General features: G+C 37.8%; 1 protein-coding gene across 2 annotated transcripts; it reads right to left on the reverse strand.

Annotated features, from left to right (window-relative positions):
- Positions 1–887: 887 nt before the first annotated feature.
- On the reverse strand, positions 888–7,735 carry LOC103696699. 2 transcript variants are annotated; one of them, XM_039132263.1, is made up of 3 exons: positions 7,484–7,735; positions 4,969–5,113; positions 888–1,692 (listed from the first exon to the last, which is right to left on the reverse strand). In XM_039132263.1, exon 3 carries the CDS (start codon positions 1,674–1,676, stop codon positions 1,161–1,163), a length of 516 nt encoding a protein of 171 aa, XP_038988191.1. In that variant the 5' UTR covers positions 1,677–1,692; positions 4,969–5,113; positions 7,484–7,735; the 3' UTR covers positions 888–1,160. The 2 variants fall into 2 exon arrangements, with proteins under 2 accessions (XP_038988191.1, XP_038988192.1); XM_039132264.1 differs by having other exon boundaries at positions 7,505–7,734.
- Between the last annotated feature and the right edge of the window lie 3,992 nt (positions 7,736–11,727).

Raw genomic sequence — 11,727 nt, forward strand, 5'->3', positions numbered from 1 at the left:
TGGTAATTTGGAGATGTTGGGGCTGTAAGGAGAAATCGGGCTGGCTAGTGGATTGGGCCTTAAGTTTTCTGATATGTGACAGTCGGGTGGGGCCCATTCCCATTATCTTTGACTCGTTTTGTCTTGTATGACTTGGTTCATTGCAGGAAGGGCCAGAGTTGCGCCGGGCTGGGTCATGTTTCTCTGAAGTCTGAGCCCTGTCCGAAACTTTCGCGTTTCAGGACGGATTGAGGCCCAGAATTGTTTCAAAATTTCATCCCTCAGTCAGAAATATGAGATGGCTGGCCCAGATCTGGACCCGAGCTTCTTCTGCACGATCGGGTGTAAATGAGAAAGAGGGGGAAGAGAGTGATAGATTGGGGATGAAGAGAGGGGAAAGAGAGAGGGAAAGGAGAGAGAGGAGATGGGGTGGATATGGGTTGAAATTTCCTGAGGCAGGAAGGAGGCACAAACTCCTCCGTCGTCTCAAATAAAGAAAAAAACAGGAAGATACCAAGCTGACCGAAGTTATGATGGCAAAGGCCATGTGAAATCGCTACAGAAGCTACTACCACCATCAAGCACAGAGGTTTTAATCCGTTCTCAAAAACTTAAATAGATCACAGGAATAGATCACCAAGCCGTTTTTGGAATATATTCGATCAGGTCACTGACATGGGAGCCCCCTATACTCGCATTAGATTACCAGCACCAAGCTTCAAGATTTCGAGGGAACCATAGCAAACAAGGACATCTTTATTTCTACTAAATATTTTCGACATCCACCTGATTTTTTTCTGAATAAGATACAAGCATTATCTCGAGTGGTGCTGCACTACGCTAGTTTCTTCAAAGAACTATAGACAAGCCTGACAGATGCAAATGTGATGGCTCCTTCATGCATGAACTGGGAGAAGCATATAGCCAGTGTATTGTCATAAGGTTTCAGCGTACACATTATATTTGAAAGGTGTGAAACGTGCAGTTGAAATCCTGCAGCTCTGATTCTCGTGCAAGTTAATGATCATAGAATAACAAATCTGAATGGTAAGAGGAAATGCAGTAGTTGAATAGTTTCTGAAAAATGATGCCATGTTCCATCAAGCTCTGGTTATTGAATCTAAAAACAAACATGTTTTGCATAGCTCCTGCTTTGTCCCAATGCAAGTTCTATAGATTGTTCAATTGACCTGCTGCCTTGCCTGGCGAGCGCAATCAGCAAAGTTTTTCACCGCTTGCGCACATTTCAGAGGATCCTTGGCGTGTTCCTTGTAACATTGTAGGCAGGCCTCTCTCTGGGCTGTACATGGTATGGGATTCTGGTAGGGCAGCGAGAATTCTTTGTCCCGTAGTTCTTTTGCTCTCTGATTGAGCTCCTGAAGCATGTTAGACTCCTGTTTCTCTAGCTTCTCCACAACTCTTTCACTCTCCCGGAGTACAGATCGTATTGCTTCCAGCTCTGCAATTGCAACTGGGGGCGGAGGGGCTACTGGTAAGAACATAGGAGTCTGGAGCGGCCATGCCCCACTGGAACCGCTGGTTGGTGCGCTGGGAGCTGACTTCACCTTGCTCTGGGGCTGACGAGGTTCCTGTAAAACTTTTGGCTTGGGTTTCTTGGTTTTCTTCATCTTATTTTCATCACCAGACAGTCGGTTAACTAAATTGGAGCTTATCTGGATGGTAAAAGAATCCGCCATGACAAGTCTCTTGAATCTAACAGAATATCCCAAACATTAATCCTCAGAATCAAAATGCAAGTCGTGAAGAATATCGGCAATGCCATTCTCAATAAGGTAAAACATAAGACAGCAATGGCAAGGGTATTCGAAGTCTGAATTACTGACTTCAAAAGATTGAGTACACGGGCGAAGAATCATTTGCTAGAGAAGTCATGTTATTACACGGAGAAACAATGCTGGAAGGCGTTCTTTATGGAAAAGGCACCCGATGCAATTGTTCCCAGGCGTCCTATTCTGCTATCTTTAAAAATGAAGAAATGCATCTTTGATTGAATCAGAAATAACATTCCCCCCAACAGCAAGATGAAAATGGCAAAATTACAGAAGACAAATTCTTCCCTCAATATAAACCTCCCATGTGCCATTAATATGCCTGCCTTCTAAAGCAAACCTAGTTGAAGAGACTACTCCTTTCAATTTTGGTGCTGTAGGCTGTTCCAATAGCACCATATGATTCAAACTATTGTACGTGATTTGTAATAATCCTATTCATAATTTTCAAGATTTGGAAGGATGGAAACGTTCTTTGTTACCTTTAAAATCTTAAGTATTTGTTGAAGGTCTTGCAGAGGTCTCATGGTTTTCGACAAGAAAATAAACACATTTGCAGCATGGATGTGAGGCAAGACGTGGTGCAACATGGCATGGTGTCATGTGAGATCTGGCACATCTAAAGGCCTCAAGCATGGTTTGCTAATTCCCTTCAAACATATCTTCCCCCTTTGCTGCTTGACTAATCAATGGTTCGTTCAACCAATTAGCATTTATTGCAGTTCTAATTTGATGTTCCTCTTTTGTTTAGTTAATCTGATTAGACTTTTTATAAAGCTATTAACTGTTTCCTCCTTCAGTCTTATCTATTTCTATGGTACAGAGCCACTCTGAAATTTGAGAGTACACTGCAGGACCAGGATGGCAGAATTTTCCCCTCATAGATTTGATAGTTCTTACTCAGGTTGTAATGAGGACTAGGAGGGGAGATATATGCTTTTCTTGTTGTCTCATCATGTTTCTTTGTTCTCTAAATATTGGATATAATCAAATAAGACAAAGGATGGACAATTTTTTGAAGGCTTTCTTATTATACTCTCGGTAGTGCATCAGATTATACAGTTGGCCATGGTTTAGACATCATCTTGGGCTCAACAAAAGATTCAGTCGAGGGTGGGAAATGTTTGGCATGTAAGAGATGCTGATAAGAACTAAAAAATAAAATTCAGTTAGAAAAAAGAAAAACAATTACAAGTTGGTCAAAGAGGGGTGAAAAGGGTGGATTTATTTACCTGATCACTTCCTACTCTGTCTCTCCTCCTTTGCTTATCTTTCTCCTTTGTTCTTTGCTCTTTGCTCAATTTTCACTAAGACCCAGTCTTCTCCCATCTTCCCTCCAGTTCTCGGTGGGAGGTTTCACTGCTTTCCTCTATTGTTCTTAAAGCTGCGAGCATTGTTCTCTCCTAATTATCTTCTCTCTACCTCCCCCATATCCTTCTTTTTGGGTCCCTAATATTGGTTGTATTTTTCTAGAAGGCTAAGGTCATTGCAACATCATGGGAATAGGTCTTCTGTCCCCTTCAATGTTTTTGCTCTGGCTAAGGTTCCTGTTATAATTTTTGAATTCTTTTTTCTGTCCCCTTCAATGTTGTTGCTCCGGCTAAGATCCCTAATAGAAGTACTGCTTGTTTCAGGGATTTAAGTTCCGACAATGCAGCACCATCCTAACACAGTGCCAACACTGGGTAAGCATGCGTGCAGCAATCTGCAGGGTATTGACCCATGCCAACTTTGTATTGATTCATGCCAGTTCAACAAGAGTCGATATGGCTCCATACCACTCAGCATGAAGCCATTGTTTGAAAAGTTTTTACTTTGTTTCGCATACCACTCAGCATGAAGCCATTGTTTGAAAAGTTTTTACTTTGTTTCAGCGCGGCATGATCAGCACACCCATCAATACCAGCTCTTCAATCCTTGTGTTTGCTTAGAAGTGAACAAGAAAAGAAAGAGAATTTACTTAAGATCTCTCTCTCTCTCTCTCTCTCACAGACACACATGTAGGCCAAAATTGACTATTTTAAATGAGTGTACAGGCATGGCATTAACAGATAATCATAATATATAGATTAAAACACACACACACACACACACACATACAGTCCTACATTATACATCATCCAAGATGTTAGTTTCTATTGCTGTTTAGCAAGTGCATTTCAACAATAGTTCATACATTCCATGTTATATAACTCTTCAAGTAGGAAGAGAAATAACATGAAAAAGATAAGCTTTCATGGAAAGTGAGTATATGAAAAGGGATCTCAGCAACTGATTACTCTATGATAATCAGACTAAGTAGCTCCCTTTCAACAGATTGAGTTTCCAAACAGCGAATATTCATTCTAACTTGCTTTCATCATCACTCATTGAGAAAATTTTACCTTATCAGCAGAGTCCAAATCATGCTCAGGGTGAAAGGAAAAGCATGTTAAGCAAAGTGAACGGACTGAAGGGTGTAAATTGTTGCCTTTTGTCAGATTATCTGACATAACCAGCATGAAGAATTTATAGAGTCCTCTTAGATTGGCTTAAGTTACTATAATATTGTACTTGTTGTCTATTGCATCTTGCAGATTGTCTGAAATTTTGAAAAGCCAAGACAGGACTAAATCATATGCTGTCAGAACTGAACAACCAAGTGGTTCATTATTGTTTTAGGTCTATGACATTCATCCTTTAATTCCTCTCCCTAACAAGGACATCCAAATTAGAGCTTATCAGGCAAATGGTTACCAAGATCAGACAAAGCCAACAAATGTGTAATAAAAAATTAATCAGACAAGCAAGTCGAGGATTTTCACATATAATAGTACATAACAACAAAGTGTAAACAAGAACTTGTAATTTGTAATGGTCTCGAGTATATAAAACCTTTTCTTCTTCATGGTAAGATGATGGAAATAAATGACATCACCATACAAACTGAAAAATTAAAACAAGAACGAGTAGATATGTGCATGTGCACTCACATCCACATGTATAACGTGTGTGCCTATGTATGCATCAAATCTCAATGTGTTTCACTTAGCTAAGTAATGCTGTCTGACAAGCATGCAACCTTATGCAGCTTGTTAAAAGTTCATCAGCTGTAAGAAGATATAAATGCAACTAATCCATATAAACTAGCTTTGCGTCAATAAGTAAATACATGCAGCATCAAGATTTAATCATAGTAAATTATAAATGGGTGTTAAACCTTAAATTTCTTCTTCAGCAAGTTCTTGCTCCAAAAATCTCCTTTTGCAAGCTTGTGCTCCAAAGATGCTGGTGTTTTCTATGCAATTTCTTGACTCTCAGGTGCTCAAAAAGCTGCTGGCAGTTTTTTCACTAATACCAGTAACCTGTATGTGCAGTATCAACTTTTCAGCAGCCTAAGATTTTACATGTAATGTGACAGCAAATTGAATTAAAAAAGCTGTTACTGATGATCATGCAATCTATTATTTTCCTACACATTACCGAAAGATTTGTACATTAGAACTAAAACAAGCAGGCTGAAAAAGACTGCAAACACATTGATGTCATCGGCATTTCAAGGTCAACATAAAGCAAAATCAGGTGGTTTCGGATTGCATCTCATACAAAGATATTTAGATCTTTTGCATAACTAACAAAAAAAAAAAAATCAGGTCATATCCATCTGAACAATCAACTTTAGGTAACTTATTTAACTCAATGATATATGATAAAAAATAGTAAAATTTTAGGCTTAACTTTATCTTAATGAATAAGAATAAAGGAGGAAGAACCACTTATGCATTTTATTAATTGTAATTCCAGCATCCGTTGCTTTCTCTATAGATCAGGAATTGGATACTTTCTGATATAGATGGGCATTTTACATTTCCAAAATCACATTGGGCACACATATGCATCTGATAAATTCAAGAAAAGACCAAGCTTCAAAATGATAAAGTATAATTTCATCCATATATAATTATGTATACTTTGCAACACCTCCAATTAAATATGCCAAGTATTGCAATCTTGAATACAAACCCAAGCAGCATGCTCTTAAGAGAGCAGATTTGCTATAATGACAACTTTAGACATTACGTTTTACCAATGCTATGAATTATTTAAAAAAAAAAAAAAAGTCGAAGCTTTTAGAAGGTCAAAACCAAGTAAACTATAATTTTACAATATCTACTGATCTTAATGAGAGCCAGAACAAGCAAAATTTAGACCACATTATAGGCTGATATATAATAGTCCAAGACCAATGGCAAATAAGAGAGAGACGGGTCATAGATTTCATTTTCATGCTTCCATAAAAGAAATCCCACTTAGGATTCCATTTTCCATGCGAGCGTCGAGTGACGACAATGGGTCTTCGGATCATAGGCACCATGTCTCCTTCTTTGAACTATCTGGACCTGCTTATCGAAAGCCTGAGCTATGTGTGAATGGTAGATCGATTCCATGAGAAATTTACAGGCCTTTTACACAAGCAAAAAAAAATCCAATCTTATCATGCAAGTAGATGTTCTATAAATCCAACCCTAGATAGTTGGAAAAAAGTTGGAAGATCATGGTTGCAGCTATCAGGCAACTAGGTGATCCATTAACCAATTACATGAAACTTAACTCGAATCCCTATGATAACCGAGCATAAGTATACAACCTTTCCTAATTCAAGCACTAAGTGCCAATGAACCTACAGAACAAGCAACCATCCAACCACATAACGAGAATGCTGATATTGTTATCTGCATTTTAAAATAGCTTTTGAATTCTGAAAGCACCAAGTAAGAACTATCCGTAGTTGTCAAAAAGCCTCAGCAACCCTAGGCGATGGACCATCCTATAGCCTAGGCGACTGCCCAGACAAAAAAAAAGGCACAAAATTTATAGAATAACCTATATGTATTTCAATTATTAATTAAACCTTCACTTCTCAATAAACTATCTATACAACATGATTCAAAAATACAATGGTAATAATTAAGGTATGATTTCTATTTAGGACATAATACTCAAAGACCATCACAATTTTATTCTTTTGATCTAAAATTATAGAAGACAAGCATATAAAGCCACCGCTGTTTTAGCAACATAGAGTAATAATATTAATTATACATGATGTTACTACTCCATCAATAGTAGTAACACTAGTACGTTACCACTTACCACTATGATTACAGCAGTAACACTGGCATGTCACCACAGTATACAAAATTACGAAAACAAAGCATAACACAAGCAACAAACAGTAAGCAAATGAAATAAATATTCCTCGTTTTTTCTCAAAATGCAGAAAGGAAGCCAAGATAAAAATTAACCCATCATCAATCAATAGAAAAATTCGCAAAGACATATTCTCCAAATAACAACTACTGTAACTCCAAAGGGTTAAAAACAGAGACAAAAAACACCGGAGAGAGGGAGAGAGAAGGAAACAGATAGAATTACTGAGTGGTGCAAAACGGAGGGAGAACCCCCTGAGATTAGAACTATCAACGCACATAGAGATCCCAATGCTCCAATAGCAGGGGCTCAAAAGATCAATTACATCCCCCAACCCATTCTCTGTGCTGAGAAGATGAGTGAGAAGCTCTGATTAACAGAGCATTTCTCAGGAAGAGAGAAAGTGACAGAGAACGGGAAGAGAATGCAAGCGAAGAGAGCAAACGAAAATATGGGATTGAAAGCATCAAGAATTCACCCCGAACGAGATAGAAAGATAGAACTAGAAGACGAAGTCAATTTACCAGGAAGTGGAGGAGCGCGACCTCAATCGCCCGCCGACGAGCTTTTCTCCGACGGCAAGCTAGCGATCAAGCCGGCGATTAAGACAGCAAGCCGATATCCGATCGGTAGAAGGAACGGGGACCCGACGAGGGAGACGCCGGCGGAGATCGAGACGGAGATCTCCGGATCGCCGGAGCCCTAGCCGAGGAGGAGAGCGGTGCGTTAAAGCGAAAGGGTTCAGACAGCAGGGCACCAGATAGGAAAAGAGCTCTCGAGGGTTTTTATTTAGGTTTCGCTGATAATTACTGAAGTATGAGCGTATGTCCTTAGCAAAAAAAAAAAAAAAGTTTGAGTATATATCTTGCGCAATCCATTATATAATTTTAATTTTTAAATGATTTTTTTAGTGGGAGTTACCGGCCCATTTCATTTTTTTATTTTTATTATATATAAATAAAAATAGAAATGAAGGGGGCAGTAGTAGTGGCAGCCTTGACAATGTGTGTATGTATATATATCATCACTTTTATTTTAAAAATAAAAAATATTTTTTTTTATTTTTAATATTTTAAAATTTTAAAAATATAAATTTGTTTCATATAGCCACTTATTTTTAAAAATATAATATGATGATAGTGACCATATTAGCAAAAATAATTAAGACAGTAATAATGGTGGAGACCATGATAATAATGAAAGTACTAGTAACATAGCAATATACAAGATGGTGGTAGTGGTAAAAGTGATGGTGAGGGCACCAACAATTTGGTGGTAGCAACGAGAATGATGTAGCAAATATTGTTGTAGAAGAATATAATGGCAGTAATAAGGGTTGTAATGTTAATAGTGACGATGGTGGCGGCGGACATGATTGTTGCGGTGATAATGGTAATAATGATAATAGAGAAAATGACGATGATGTTCATAGCAATAGTGATAGAAGTGGTGCCGATGACAATAAATATGAATTTCTTATTTTTCAAATTAGTTAAAATTAAAATTTTTATTTATATTTTTTAAGAAATAAAGAAAGTAACTTTTTGGTAAATAATTTTTGAAAAAGAAAAAAATAATAACATGAAATATGTTTTTTTACCTTAGTTTGCTTTTATTTTTAAAAATAAAAAAAATAAAAAACGCCTATCTGGCGGTGCTCAAACGGGCCGTGCCTGCTCGGCCCAAACGAGCGGGAGTGGGCCGGAGGTCCGGCCACCTCGACGGTGGCGGAGTGGGGGCTGGTTTGCGGCGACAAGTACAGGGTCGGACTCATCCGTTCCTCCTAATAGGCCCGATGCATGATCGGTGAGTGAACCCCCTCCTCTCGTTATTAGTTGCTTCACTTCAAGGTATTTAGGGCTCGTTTGGTTCACGGAAAAAGAAGGGGGGAAAGTGTGATCAACGAGAAAGTAATAAGATGCCTCTTGTTTGGTTGGAGTTTTCAAAGGAGAGAGACGAAAAAGTTGTATTCCTATGGGAATATGATTCCCACATTTCATGAGAAAGTTACTTTTCCATGAGGCGGGAATCACTCTATTTTTACTTTTTCCCAAAAATATTCTTCAGTATTAAAAAAGTATTAAAGAGGCATTAAAGATATAATTTTTATTAAGGGCATAATAGGTATTATATATAACTTTTTCAAAAAAGTGGATGGCCAACCAAACATAAGCACATTAAAAATTTGTCATTTTTTCATGATTAACCAAATATATCAAAAGTACTTTTTTTAGGTATTTTCTTCTTGAAAATTTGTTTTCCAAAAAGGGGTGAACTCACTCTTCTCGTTATTAGTTGCTTTCACTTTAAGGTATTTATTTCTGGGCTAGGATTCTGGAAGTCCCCAGCGACCTGGACGTCCGCATAGAAGAATCATTTCTATGCGTTTCCCCGGTAATCTCTCGTTATTTATTTCTTGCGGAGCTCACCAAAAGTTTGGCGTGGGCCCCAACCCTATCCGTGGATCCGGAAAAAAGGGTCCATTGGTTGACGGGATAAATTTCACTTCCCGGTGAAATGACCGTCCCGAGATCGTGGAAGGAAGGCGGGAGGGGGTTCGAGTCGGTCTACTCTCCAACCATGCACGTTATCGTCTTACGTAACCTTGAAGCGCCATGGATGGGGAAACGCGAAACGCAGTCGGAGCACATTAGATGTGCAAAGAGAAACCATAGCCTTGTCAAATACCAAGTTTTATTTTAGGCCGGCTTGTAACCAGCGATTCTAGGTTTGAATCATAAATGGTGCAACAATAAGGCTGCATTTAGCATAGTCATTATTTTTTCAAAAAAAAAAATCAAAAATACAAATTTTAATTTTTTTAGATTTATGTTTGACTTTTTTTTTTTTACAAATGGCCGGCTACGAGAAGGAGAGAGAGGAGGTATGAGGCCGGTAACATAGTTGAGGATAAAGAAGATCTAGCTCAACATTATACGGAGGCAGTCGAGAGAGCAATAGAACAAAAAAGTGGAGATTAAGCCGATAATGTGACTGATATAGCTTGATATTAGGTGGAGAGATGACTCACAAGGCTCGAAAAATCGGTGTAGTTGGGCGGCAGTGATCATGATGCTAAGGATAAAATTGGACGAAAGAAGTGGATTGGAAGGAGAAAGATGCCTATTTTTCAAAAAATTGAAAGTAAAATTTTTTTTACTTTTATTTTTTTTTCCATAACTAAGAGATTTTATTTTTAAAAAAATAAAAATAGAAACAGAATAATCAATCTTATTTTATAAGTTGGATCCCATTTTTCTATTATAAAAAGATAGAAAAAATAATACCAAATATATTTTAATTATTTAGATACGTAAAATTTCTTTTAGTTAAAAAAAAGGAACTGTCCTTGGAATTTATTCAATTTAGATATGCATAAGCAAAGTACGGATAATATCGCTTCCTCGGTCTAAAAAGAGAAAAAAAAAAAATATTTGCTTTCTTAGCTGATTGGAACTGGTTTGCAGTGTAAGAAGTGGAACTGGCGGATGGAGATACATCTCTAAAAGATTTAAAAGCTGTTTGAACTTCTTTTCCCAACATATATACTGCAGCAATTGCAAATTGCTACTATGTTATTGTTATCCAGCTGATATCTTAAAGTAGTGATAATTTTTAGATAACATATCGTCATCCTCGAGTTTTATATGGGTTTGTTTCTAATTTATCTTGGCTTGCTTCATATGAAACAGGATGGCTGTCCTTTTTCTCAATGAACTTCCTTGGTGATAAGTTGCTAAGTTGTATAGACTTGTTTTGCCTCCTGACAATGGGAAATTCATTATGTATATTTTTAATCCATTCCAATTGACTATTGCAAATGCTACTATGGTGGTACGGTTATAACATTGTTCTTCGATGCAGGAGACAAGTGCAAGAGCAAAACAAAACAAATAAGAATAATGATCATGAAAGAAAATTCAAGAGATAACTTGCATTATGTTTTTGTATGTTTTTTCGCATTTGACTGGTGTTTCTGGCTGATACGTGCATGCTATGCACGTATTCACAAGAGAGCAACCACATTTCCGAGAGGGCAACGTGCTAATGCATGGACAAGTGTCTCATGATGCCATGCTTTTATCTAGGATTCTCTTAAGAGTTTGTTTCCATGTTTACCTAGTCTTAAGTGGGTTAGTTGTTGGGTGACTCATTCTGTAGGAGAAATGGGTAGATGGGGTGTAACGTGCAACATGGGCAACGTGGGTAGTTGCATGCCCATGCATGTATTCACGTACAATGTGGGTTGTTTCCTTGTATTTAAAGTCCAAGTGTCTGTAACATTTTTTTTGAGGCAAATACAAACCCAGAAAACGATCCCTTAGGATCACCAATCGGAGATCTTGTCTCTCTCGAACGAGGCAGCTTCTTTCTTTCTCTTTTCTTATTTTTCTTCCATCAACACCATCACGGGTCGCAAAACCCGTAACAGTTCGAAGTCTCTTGTGACTACTGAGGACGTTGCGCGTACCACTGGCTCTCCCTTTCAAGTTTTATGCCCGTATGGTTTTGAATATTGCCTGATTTTTTTCAACTGAACATCAAAAATTTCTGTATAATAGAAAGTAACAAGTTACCAAGTAAAGTTTCTTAATAGTTTTTAGATTGGGTTCAGGATCAGGGTTTCTGTTCTATAACCCATTATTTATTTGCCACCACTTTACAACAATGGAAGAGATAAAGAAATAACAAAAACCTTTCCTGGGCGATCGTAATGTGGGCTATTGCACGGTAGTTGCATTTTTGAGATCAAATTGAACAGTTGGAA

The sequence above is a fragment of the Phoenix dactylifera genome, chromosome 12 (assembly GCF_009389715.1).
Source record: "Phoenix dactylifera cultivar Barhee BC4 chromosome 12, palm_55x_up_171113_PBpolish2nd_filt_p, whole genome shotgun sequence".
NCBI lineage: Eukaryota > Viridiplantae > Streptophyta > Magnoliopsida > Arecales > Arecaceae > Phoenix > Phoenix dactylifera.

What these genes read in the sequence shown, in the direction of transcription:
- LOC103696699 (XM_039132263.1), bottom strand. Translation starts at nt 1,676, where the DNA reads ATGGCGGATTCTTTTACCATCCAGATAAGCTCCAATTTAGTTAACCGA.